The 12827-nt window shown below is 35.1% G+C and overlaps 1 protein-coding gene across 2 annotated transcripts in view; it reads right to left on the bottom strand.

Moving 5' to 3' along the window:
• Window positions 1–12827, bottom strand: part of bchs (WD repeat and FYVE domain containing 3 bchs) — a 154200-nt gene that overhangs the window by 109970 nt on the left and 31403 nt on the right. For both annotated transcript variants that reach the window (XM_083131159.1, XM_083131160.1), the window contains exons 10-19: window positions 12677–12798; window positions 10591–10758; window positions 9661–9776; window positions 8936–9175; window positions 6230–6375; window positions 5849–5996; window positions 3711–3869; window positions 2561–2775; window positions 663–991; window positions 170–388 (exon numbers count right to left, since the gene is read on the bottom strand). In XM_083131159.1, coding sequence (XP_082987285.1) covers window positions 170–388; window positions 663–991; window positions 2561–2775; window positions 3711–3869; window positions 5849–5996; window positions 6230–6375; window positions 8936–9175; window positions 9661–9776; window positions 10591–10758; window positions 12677–12798 — 1862 coding nt within the window. The remainder of the gene's footprint in view (window positions 1–169; window positions 389–662; window positions 992–2560; window positions 2776–3710; window positions 3870–5848; window positions 5997–6229; window positions 6376–8935; window positions 9176–9660; window positions 9777–10590; window positions 10759–12676; window positions 12799–12827) is intronic.

The raw sequence follows: 12827 nt of genomic DNA, 5'->3' as shown, positions 1-12827 counted from the left end.
ATGGATGCAAATAAAATAACTATTATTCATTCACATGTGCATGCAGTAAGTCAAAACACATATTTGAAAATAAACATTTTCATCATAATCTTCACCTCATATTCTTTACCTTACAAATGCACATTCACGCATATATAGAATATGTGCAGCAATCTTCTTCTTCACTTACTTTGTGGCATGATGGTTTCTTGTGTGGTTATGATAACTGCTTTATCACGGGCAGATAACACAACTGCGAGACACACGAGATGATCCTCTCTTCCATGGAGATTCCTCATTAAAGTCAGCAAGCGAACACAGTGTGGGTCTGTACGGGGATCTGAGTATTTGTCGACACATATCCATGTGGAGTAACTCAGTCCTGCCTGGGGTGGGAAGATACGGTCTCCTAAATTTAAAAAAGAGGAGAGTTTTGAAAAAATTGACAAGATTTTATCAAATATCGATATTACATAGAGTAGTATTGCGGCCAAACCTACACATATTTTTCTGTTATATGAACTTAATCATGTTTTGCAAAGGTCAATAATTTATTGAACTTTTTAAAGTGAAAAAAAAATTCCTTTAACTCAGAAGAAAACCATAGACAATACAACTTTGAATAACACCTGTTAAATTGCATCTTTTGCAAACAAACAAATCAAGTGTGCAAGTATGAATACCTGAGCCTATCCCTCCAACAACATTTGTGTCTCCACTGTTCAGGTTGCCAACACCAACCACGCTGGGACCAGAAATGCTTTGTGGTGCAATGCTTGGAAGATAAAGGCATCCAAATCCTTCTGCGGCCATGTCGAATTCCACAAACGGGGGCAGAATGGCTGTTCCATGCAAGCGGAAATCACGAGGGGTTGTCATGGAGACTATGGTCTTCACGCGAGTAAGTGGGACTGGACCTCCTGGCTTTCTGTGAGGTGGACGTGATGCGTACACTGTTTCCAGGTGATCAATTGAGATGGAGGAAAGTGGATCACCTAGCCTTAGAAATTCCCTGCAAGAATTTACATGAAAACAGGTTGATTAAAATATTATCAGCTACATGTGACAAAATTAATGTTTAATATTATGTAACTCGGACAATGAAACCAAAATTAATAACTTAGCCATAAAAATTAATTTATTACATATATATGTACTGTATATTCATCCTACAATCTTTGTCTTTTGTCACTATTTTTACATTAAAGACTTCTTTCAGATTGACCGACATCTCACCATTTGCCCTACATGACATATGCATGCAATTAGAAACAGTAAATTATCCTTATGTAGGGAAGTGACCAATGTATCTAATACACCCATAAGGAGCAATCATACCCAAATATGTCATGTACAACAAGTAGATCTGAAATTAGCCCAATTCTATGCTGAGTGGTCATACTGTATGAATTTCCCAACTATTATTGTGTGTGTAGTACAAGATACTCTTCATGCAGGATATACTTTTTTTACATTATTATTCATATTAGCAATACAATTTCAATATTAACTTGAAAAATTTTCAATGTTTTTGTTCTAAGGTGTGGAAAAATATTACTTCTTTTACAGACAAACCTTATCAGTAATTTAAATATCACATGAGTTAATATTACTTTCTGCTACAGTCTTAAATCAATCTTCACTTAGGTATGAACAAGCTGCAATATGGTAATAATACACAGAATAGTGCTGATAGTTAAAAAAATAATTGTATAAATAAAACAAGAAACATTCATATCCATTTTATGAGTGTGTTAGTTATTACTGATAATGGTATTAACTCTTTCGCTGCGGAATTCTCTGGCACACAATATCCCTTGGCTGCGTAATTAAATTTGAAAAAATATTTTTTTTATAAACAAATAATTTTCACAATTACATTGCGTTATATATGAGAGAGAACTTACAAAATTCATTCCTTGCACTGGAAAACCATTCTGTAGTCCCTGGTGGTATGATATTTTGAAAAATTTTGAAATTTTGAAAAAAAAAATTTAGAAAGAATAATTTTAAAAAATTACATTGCAAAATATGTTATAGAGAAATTACAAAAGTCATTCCTTGCACTGACAAACCATTCTGTAGTCCCTGATTGTATGGTATTTCTCAAAACACAGGATGACACAGTGGTGGAGCGGCGTGGAAATTCGTAAGTAGTATCAAGATACTGGGTGGTGGAAACTTCAGTTTGTTCTGCTGTGTGTTCAAATACTGAGCGGGGGAAATATTTGATAAAACAAGAAAATGGTGTGCTAAATACTGTACTGTCACCAAGTAACTTAGCACTTGCCTGTGTCGAACTTCCCGCACCTAGATCAATCTGCTTTGAACTCTGCTCCATGATGTTATGGACGGCGGTACAAATTCTTCTTCAGACACTGCACAATCACTGTCACCACTTGAAGTCTCATAAAAACTGTCGCTATTATCGTCACAACTTAATTCACCTTCTGATTCAACAGTTGAGTAACTGGCGTGCTGTGCATAAATGCAACGAGCGCAGCGAAAGAGTTAAAAATCACAATGCAATGCTTCTTTTACCAATGAATGTGGATTACAAAATAAATAGCCTTGCAATTACCTGAGATCTCGTGGTTCAAGCGTTTGAGCTGATAACCTCTCCAGCATGTATTGTAATGGAGGGTGAAGAGGATGTGTCTCCTCCTCCAATGCAAGGTGTCCACATGATAATAATTCTCCTGGTAAGCCAGCTTCACACATTACTTGTTGATTTCTTTCTGATCGCACCAGTGATTTGAGAACCTCTGCTGCATACACTTGCAACGTTAGAGCCAGCTTAAAGGAAAAAAAATACACTCTATCGCTTTCATAAGCACATGAGAGATAATTCAACAATGGGAGAGATAATTCAACAATGGGAGAGATAATTCAACAATGGGTTGGGGGAGCAATAATTAGCAAATTGGGGCGAGCTAATCAGAAATTTGATATGCATATAAGAGGGCATCAGTTCAAATTATCACTGATGTAAGACATTGTTCTGGGTGGACAAAAAATCAAATTCAAAGTTATTTAAAAAGATCGTGCAACAAAAATATTCTGCCAGAAGATGAAAAATTATGAGAAACAGCCATTTCACTTGTTTTGTGTGGCTGTCGGAATTATTCCATGTATAACACACACACACGCACACGCACACACACACACACACACACACAGTAGTTTATTTTGGTCTTAAATTTTGGGAAAAGGTGCACCTTATACATGCATAAATACTAGGAATTGGCCGATACCGATAAAGTACTGATATAAAATTTACCGATACCAATAACCGATATTTCATTGATCCGATATAAAATTGTAAATGGTAGTGAAGAATCTACATGGTTCATTCACCTCATTAATAAATTTGTGTTAGCACATGACTGCAAATTTAAAGATTTACTTTTAAGAAAGGTAGGGTATGGAGATTATGTTTATATCCATAAAAATTATAACAAAATGGCAGAATATTGCACTAAATTAAAAGATATTTATACATATATCAGATTGGTAAAATTATTGGTAATTTTACCGCTAAACAGATATGCCTATATCGGCCGATACTATAAGAGTACTGATTAATCTGTCCCATCCCTAATAAATACATTAATATTACATTATTTCAAAACAATTCTTAGCCAAAACTATAAATTTACAGCTATGTTAACAGACAAAACATTATGTACACAATATGAAAAAAATGCTATTATTGGATATCCAGTTAGTACCTGTGTTCCCTTTGAATGGTGTATGGAAGGTATCAGATGTAAGATTGAAACAACTACACCAGGATGGACAACTATAGGATCTGGTGCAGGTGGTGTGAGATTCAGTGAAGTTATTACAGCCCGTTTCCCACTTGGAGAATCCAACGATGATTTCTGATTCTGGAATATATAAAAACACTCGATAAACATATGAAGTGATTTAAAAATTCATTAGTTTCTTTAATAATTTAATTCTGGGTGTGTGGGTGGTTAAACTACAGCACACTATTTCAGTGGTAGGCCTTTAAGACCTTTAATAATCGGACGTTCCTTTCCCAGTATTTAGCTCCCAGATATTTGGCTCCCTAATGGTCCATGGGTTCTCATTCTATATATCTGGACCACTCTTTCGTACTGAAGGGTTTCCCTACTTCCATCACCCACAGAGACTTGCTATTATGCAGCTACGTCTGGTCTGGATACATCAGTACAGGGCTCTTCATGTTTTTGATTGATTGATTTGCTTTATTTTACTTCTCTATTTGTGCCACTTTTAGCTAATTTGTGAAGATGGGGATGAGTGATTATGTGATGAATGGACACTCGCAAGCATCCATGCCCAGACCGGGATTCGAACCCAGGACCCCTGGCATCGTAGCACGATGTGCTAAGCACAATGCAACAGGGGCTGGCAGGACTATTCATGTGCTGAGAAAGTCACTGTCTTCTACAGACTTGCATAATGTTCTAGAAAAATCAGTAAGCAATGTCTACAACATTTCTTTTTTTTTTCTTGTATGTACGCATTGCTTGCATGATAGAATTATTTTCCTGTAGTTTACGGTTATTACAAGCATAAGAAAACAGTTTTTTCTTTGTGACGTTTCAGGAGAACACACGCTCCTTTCATCAGACATTTATTTTCATTTTGACTAAAGATACAGTTATAACAATGGTTAGTAATTTTTAAACAAAAAGAATCTGTTATATAATGGATGTTGTCAATGTTACATTGTTGTAATATAGCAACTTAACTGTGAAAAAAGCAGTCTATTTGTGAAACGTCACAAAGAAAAAACTGTTTTCTTATGCTTGTAATAACCGTAAACTACAGGAAAATAATACTACAACATTTCACCACCTTCTCTTTCGCATCATTAGGAAATGTGTTGTAGTTGGTGAAATCAGAAGAATTTCTACTACAAAGCACTTTTAACAAAATGGAATTTTTTCTTGTGCGACGGTACGTAAGAGGTGAGGATTGCCTGCACGCAATCACGTCATGAGAGCATCCAAGAACACTTCTTCAACATTAAAATTACAACAATTTCAAATTTGTATTTTCAGAAGGCTCCCATGTGTCGTACCCAGTAACGCGGAAAGCGCTGATTTGCTGATTACCGAGGAGGACAACTAACCTCGAAAGGGATTATTTTTATGTTGAACACTAAATTTACCCAATAAAATAAAATATTCAAATAAGGAAATTCTTGTCAGTCACTAAATTATTCAGCCTATGACCTCAAATTCAAATTTAGCACATATGTATCTGGTGAATTTTACATATTTTGTCTCAACCCACTTTCATGCCTTTCAAATCTGTCTATTGTAATTTCCGAATTATGAAGTTACCCAATATCTGTCATACTTGCAATAGGAAATGTTGACTGTCATCTGGAGACACACACGAATGTTACTGCAGTTGTTCACAAATGGATTGAGTTTGAGTTTTAAGTCCACTTTATGCACAGATAGAATGTGGAGAGATCTGAAACCGTGTCTACCAGGTATCAAACCTGGGACTCCTTCATTACAAGGGAATGACATTACCACTATGCTATCAAGGAGGCCCTTTTCATAAATGGGTTTGAAAACATGGAAATTTTATTGAAACACTCCAATCTCTATACTCGAAAGAGCATTTATTTATTTTGAAATGCACAATACTAAAAAACTGGTAATATAAAAAAAAAAACATTTCGAATGTTCAAATCGTTGTCTGACAACTTTGTAAAATGAACTCAGATCCATTATTTTCCCAATTAAACTGTTTTCCATTTTGGTTATTTTGCTACCTCTCTAAGATAATTGTGATGATGAGAATGAGTGATGAAATATATAATGGAACCATCAGGAGAAAACAGCCATTCTGTACCTACCTCGAGTTGATGTCTTCTGTGAGAAGGAGATTTCAGAGATACAATAGATGCCATGTTTGGTTTGTCATAGGCATCTAATGCAACATCGTAGAGGAGCCTCAAGACTATACATGCATACGACAATGCAAGTGGTATGTGATCTGGAATGCTGAAATAACAGTACATACTCAGTTATTCTTTTAAGGTTAAAATATCATCGTACATAATCACAAATTAATCAATATTTCATTCATTACTTATTTTGCATTATTTATTTAATACATGAATTAATCAGCAAGTACTTAACTCTGATAAAGACGCAAAAGAAAAAAAAGGAAAGAAACTGTGAAAGATAAAAACAAACAGTGGCATTATGCACAAGAAATATTTAACGGTACTTACTTTGGTTCCAACACATTGCCTGTGAAGAGATTATGAAATGTATTTTCTTCTTTTGCAACACGAATATCATCTAGTTCTTCTATTTGCTGCTGATTACTGAAACACCCCAGGAGCCTTATCGTGTCGCATAAACTTGTGAAACAGATCTGCAAGAAATTGCACAACATAATTAATATAATACAGGTACTCACGTTTTCCACGAAGCTGTTTTAAGTAATTTTCTATTAATTTTGGTAGCCACTGCCACCATACTCATTGCAATTTGCTGTGTCGTTGCTTGGCACGTTTCTGCTGTTTCTTCCTAAATCGCCACTAGGTGTGGTGTTGTCACCTGACTGTCTGTGTATGTGTCGTCTGCTGTTTACCGGTGATAATTGCTGCAGTAAGGGAAGCCAAGCATGGTGTGCATGACCACTATCTACGTTGAGTTCATGGTTGTAGTGCATGATGGAGTGTGTGCTTTGAATTTGACATGTACTTTTTCGATATTATGATTGTGGAATTTGATATGTTTTGCATAGTATGAATAATTAATATACTGAAAAAACAGAGCAATGTGAGTAAGCAATACAGGAATGGAGTCAGAAATACTACATCTGTAAATTATAAATAATTTTACAATGATATGCCTATATTGGCCAATATCAGAAGGCAACAAATTAATGTTCCATCATCAGTAAATACATAAATATAACCATTTACTTCATAGCTTGACTAAAAATTTCCAAATACAAGATAAACAGTGTTGAATTTAAATCATATATGAAAGAATGAAACTTAAACCTTACAAAAGTTAATAATAATTACTAGAGGCATGCATATTTCGTTTTTGACGAAAACACGAAATGTGAAATAACACATAAAAAAGGTAAAGTGCTCCCCTGTGCATAGCACCATGCCATGAAGGCATATAGGGGGTGTGGGGGTAACGCCCTACACTTTCTTGATCCGGTCGTGAGTGGGGGTGATGTGATTAACATCATGCCCCTGACCGCCTTTACCCCCCAGGGTTTCCCCCAGTTACCCATGTTAATCGACGCTGGGTGGGCACCTGGGCCGCTTCCATCGATGTTAATTTTTCATGTTTTTAATGTGCATTTGTCACGAAATAATGCGAAATGAGCTGAAAAATGCGAAATAGACTCAAACATGAAATTTAGAGTTTATTTACAGACGCGACACTTTCTGAAGTCAGAATTATCCTGTGAGTTATGCAATTCACGGAAAATTAGTTAATTCTGCTGTAAATATTTGAGAAGCAAAAATATACACATTTATTTTGAATTTGAATTTGAATTTAAAATTTTGGGAGCGTCAGCACTTAGGCTATTTTGCTCCTGTCACATTATACGGGGGCCAGCCCCTTACCATTACAGATAACAACTCTATCGTTGCATAACTAAAAATCTTAAAATCTTCAGACTTCTGTTAGAAGCTGAGGCTGTAAACGGGCACTCAGCACACACAGAAACAAAAAACAGGACAACACACACAAAATTATACTGGCCATAGTGCCAGTCGCCAGAGTCGCGTTAGTCTTTAGCCCAGGGTGCACTATGTGGAAGTGAGGTTGACTTTTGGGCACCTAAGTGGAAGGTATGCCTTACACCCCTATACACATTTATACAGGAATAAACTTAATATTCTCGTCGACATAAATGTGATATTATAAGGGATATGTTTATTTTGTGTAGTAAGTGCAGTTTTTAAATCAAATTTTGGATTATATTCATATTTTTAAAAACCAAAATGTCATTTTATATACTGCTTTTTCACCACTATAACAGCGAAATTTTATTTTATTTACCGCTTTTGAACCCGAAATTGACTCTGTTTTTGTACCGAATTGTAGCTCTTTTATTTACCAAAAATATGTGCCTCTACTAATTACAAATAGATTATTCAGCACTCTAATGGTACCAGCCAAAGTAGGCATATTAGTGTATTGTTGATAAATTTACCAGTCTGATACTTCTACAAGTACATGCACCAGGTTTAGTAAAGTAAATTCTGAATACACAATTTTCTTTTCCAAGGTAGAAGTATTAGTTGTATGCAAGGTGTTTAAATAAAATAGACACCTTTGCTTGCTGTCAATATAGTTGGCAATACATAATGACTGTCAAATGTCTAACCAAAACTATGCCATTTTTCAAACTTGGAATGATGGAATATACTGTTAGATGTGGTTACTATTACAGCATTTTATAAAAGTAACAACCATTAGGTTGCTTTTAAGTCAATTGATTTCGTTATTTCTGTTTCCTTCCTGTTGTGGGAATCTCAAAAGCAAGGTGTTCACAAGTTAGCCACAGACTATTGAGCAGCTCAAGAACATCCATGTGGAAATTGGTAACATTTCTATTGAGATGTTGAACGTGTCATGCTTGATCTTCTTCTTAAGCTGTTTCAGTGTGAACATCATCAAAGTGTTTGTCAACCTGCTTGATATAATATTGAAAATGCGATTGTGACTATGGTTGTTACACAAATGGTAATGCAGTAAAATTGCAATTATATTTGTCTTATTAAAACAGATTTCTCTCTCTTGTAGCATTTTAAAGCATCCATTTTATTCAAACACCCTGTATCACATCATTTCCAATACTAATATTCTGCATGTACATTTATTAAATACAAAATTATACAAAATACAGTCTAGGTAAAAGCTCATGCAATGTACAATGTATTTTTGTAGAAAATTACCTCATGATGGAAAAATTTGGCATTTGCTGGTTCAAACCTCATCGCAACCGTAACTGTGTTGAACACCATATGAAGGAGATTCAGAACGTCCTTGTTGGATATGGAGTCCCACGGAGGTGAAGGGTTTTCGGATAAACAGGCTTCCATGGAAACAAGAACACTCATGACATAAACAAACCCACCAACTTTTCGGAACACCGTTCTTGTCCTGTGACTTTCACGTAAGCAAATCAGCAGAGACTGGAAAGAAAAAAAATATTGTACTTGAGAACAAATCCATCAAAATATTTCACTTCTACTATGAACCGTTCATGGGTAAAAGGAAGGGGTGATGATACAGTGAAACCTCGATTTTACACTTTTCAGGGGACCAAGCTCAAAAAACTTAAAATGGGGGAAAATGCAAAATCAGGGAAAATATTATAGCATTTTGCTGTATTGGGACCACGAATATTGAATGTATAATGCAGAAAAATGTAAAACTAGGGAAAGTAAAATCGGGGTTCCACTGTAGTCATTCAATGGCAAGTGTTCAGCATTTCTACATTGTAAAATAAGTGTAAAACATTCAGTACCATCTGATGTAAGAACATGAATCTACAAACAAGGATATGTGCCATAATTTGGGACAACATATATTTATTTTTAAAAGTTTCATAATTATTTATATTTGAATATATTTTTACTGTTATAAAATCTCAAGACAATTAAATAAAATTTCCTACCTTCAGAATGTCAGTTTTCAACTCCAGAGCAGATGCAGGGGCCGTGTGCATCATTCCCAACAATGTCCCCATGTCATCATCGCCTCCTGTACTAAGTACCAATTCACGAACTATTCCTGCAACATCAAATTAAATTTGTTTCATGTATAATGTACACAGGTTCTTAGAAATTATCCCTGTCACCACATTAGTCACCTTATAAGTAATAAAAAATTGGGACTATTATAAAAAACATGAACAACATTTTTACTTTTGCATTTCACAACATTCACATTTTTTTTTCCAGAAAGAAAACAAAGTAGCTTTTACATGCTGTTCTCCAAATATACTTGAAGAAATATAAAGGTGAAAGCAAGACAAGTAGTGTAAAATAGACAAAAATAATGAAAGAACATATTTTTATGAAATATCACACTCCCCCCACCATCTTATAAATAAATTAATCAGTTGAGAGGAAAAAATGAAACGTGTTTTCAGTTTCAGCATAAAAAAAACATTCAATTTCCCAGACTTTTCCAGGTTTCTCAATATTTCTTACAAAGTTCCCAGACTTTTCCATGATATTTTTGCTCCTAAATTGATTTCCCTGATTTTTCCAGGAATTCCAGGACAGCAGGAACATTGCAGTAGGAAATAAATTTCCTTTCATTTTGATATCACCTAAAATGAACATGACAGTGACTAATATCACAACATCTTTCGTTAACTTAAAAGAATAATTCATACTATGGGGAATGAGAGATGCGGTAATAGATAATTAAGGTACTAACGTTTTCCGGTTAAAAAGGAAATGAAAAATTGAAACTTGAAGATGGTTTAACCTGATATAATAGCACTTCATACCAGTACCTTAACCCAAGCGGTCAAAATTTTTCACCTGCTCAATCACAACTGCAGGAAGTATACATGATTCACAACTAGTTGACTTACCTAATGCCTGCGCTCTACATTCTGAATACGGCACCAAATTGTGTGCACAACGTGCACCTCCGCTTTCTCTAAAAACACTAGCATTACTTGAATTTCCACTCAACAGCAATGTCAGTGCATCCATTACCAGGTTTCCCAATTTTTCATTTGCTTCTGAAATTGAGTATTCTGAAATACAAAAAATAGAGAAATGTACAATAATAATAACAAAAGCGTAATATTTTATTATCCTTAAACTTGTATGTAAATTGAGTATTTTATTTTACTCCTATAATACAAAATCTATGTTCTCAAAAGGAAGGGCCAATTTGGTTGTCGCTGTATTTGAACAAGGCCAGTTCAGTTTATTTGTGTTGTAGAACATAAGAAAAGATGAGTGGCTCAATTTCACATGTTACGGACCATAGGTAGAAGAAGGAGAGCATGGATATCAGAGAAAGAGAAGATGAGAGACAGAACTGTCTCTGTTGGATGCACTGGCGTATGCAGAGGGGGGAGGGGTTCTAGGGGCTACAGCCTCCTCTGAAATTTTGAGAAAATCAACATTTTCAAATAATAGTGGTGAAGAACTTGGGGAAAAATGAGAGTGGCAAATGCAAAGCCTCCTTGAAATAAACCCGTAGCCATTTTGAGAGAGGAAAATTTGAAAAATATGAAATATCATATTGTGTATGCAAGCCCACTCCACCCGCCCCCCCCCAAAAAAAGTACCTGCACCGTACAATTCCAGCATCTCCTGAAAAAAAAATCCTGCGTACCCAAGTGGTTGGATGTATATTAGACACAAGTGAAAGCTGTTGTGTGCATTGTACACAATGAAACAAGCTTTGGTCATTAAGATTTTAGCAGGTTTAGCAGGTATTCCAAAGCAAAAGTCAACAATTTGCAGTTTTCAAACAAATTAAAAAGGAACTACTTAAAGAGGAGGTTGTTGAAGATGCTTAGAATAGATAAAAAAGGAACTGATGTTGAGGAAATTGATATTGATTTCAGCAATGATCTAGTGTTACCGGTAGGGAAAGAGTCACTTCCAGAACCAAGCCCATAATTAGTTGATATTCAAGAAAGCAGTGGTTCTTCATTTGCTCCATCAACACCAAAAGATGAGAGAACAAAATCTCCTGAAGAGTACTTGGTTGATGAATACATAATCTGGAGCAATTTGTATGTCTGTCTAAAACATTTAGCTGATTGCCTTATCCATATGTAGGCAGATTCCTTTCTTGTCACTATGTACATAAAGTCCATATTGCGAGACCCATTGTTCCTATCTATGCTTATTCTCCATAGGAGCTATACATTTTGTGTTATGTAGATTTTGATATAGTCTATTCAACACATTGCATAGAAACTGGAATTGCAGGAAAATGCTTGGGTTCCTTTTCTTGTGAGCGAGCAAAACTCACACCACATGCCAATATGTTAACACAAGTAACAGTCACTTTTGGCACGTATCCCGGTATCTCTGTTTTCCTGTAGCTTTCACCACAGCATGTGGCTTAATTAGGAGGCTGGACAGTTGCCAGTCAGACATAAAGAGTAAACAACATGAAGGACAACTGCTTCCCTGTTTTTAACTCTTTCAGCATGTTTAAAGTCCAAATCTTGTCCAAATTCAAATAAATGTTTTGATAAACCTGATTTTTGTTTGTTTCCTTCATAATCTAGTTTATATTCATGAATCAGGTTTACCAAAACATTTATTTGAATACAAAAAAACATAGATTGAAAGAAAGCAAATTTTTCAGAAGTGAGAAAGCTTAAGTAACTGAAAAGCAAATACATCCCTATACTCGATGTCAGCTACTTGGTGTATTTCTTTTTCCTTCAAACTTACAATTATACAGCACTAGAACTTGAAAAAGTACGTGGCGTAAAAAGTTTTCTAATGTTAAAAATATATAAATATATTAAAAGGAAGTTCGCATTCTTAGTATGAAGCATATATGCAAAAATAACTTGTTTAAATGTAACCTCCTCCTGCCCTGTGGATTCTATATTTCTTATAGGATTTTGAACCATTTTAGTGCTGTGTTTTAAATGTTCTTTATTTTTTCACATTTTGCAACACTGCAATTTTCCATACCTTTTCCTTCTTCTTGTGCTTGCTGTTTTTCCTTCAACAAGGCAGCATATCGGTGTAAACATGTAACAAAAACTTCAAGGATACCAACTTCACGATAAACATCTTTAAAAATGGTGTTGTGTCTGTGAAAGAAGTATAATTTTAATTTTCA

This window comes from Lepisma saccharinum, chromosome 11 (genome assembly GCF_977018435.1).
Source record: "Lepisma saccharinum chromosome 11, izLepSacc3.1, whole genome shotgun sequence".
Lineage (NCBI taxonomy): Eukaryota > Metazoa > Arthropoda > Insecta > Zygentoma > Lepismatidae > Lepisma > Lepisma saccharinum.
This window is presented reverse-complemented; position numbering and strand designations above follow the sequence as displayed.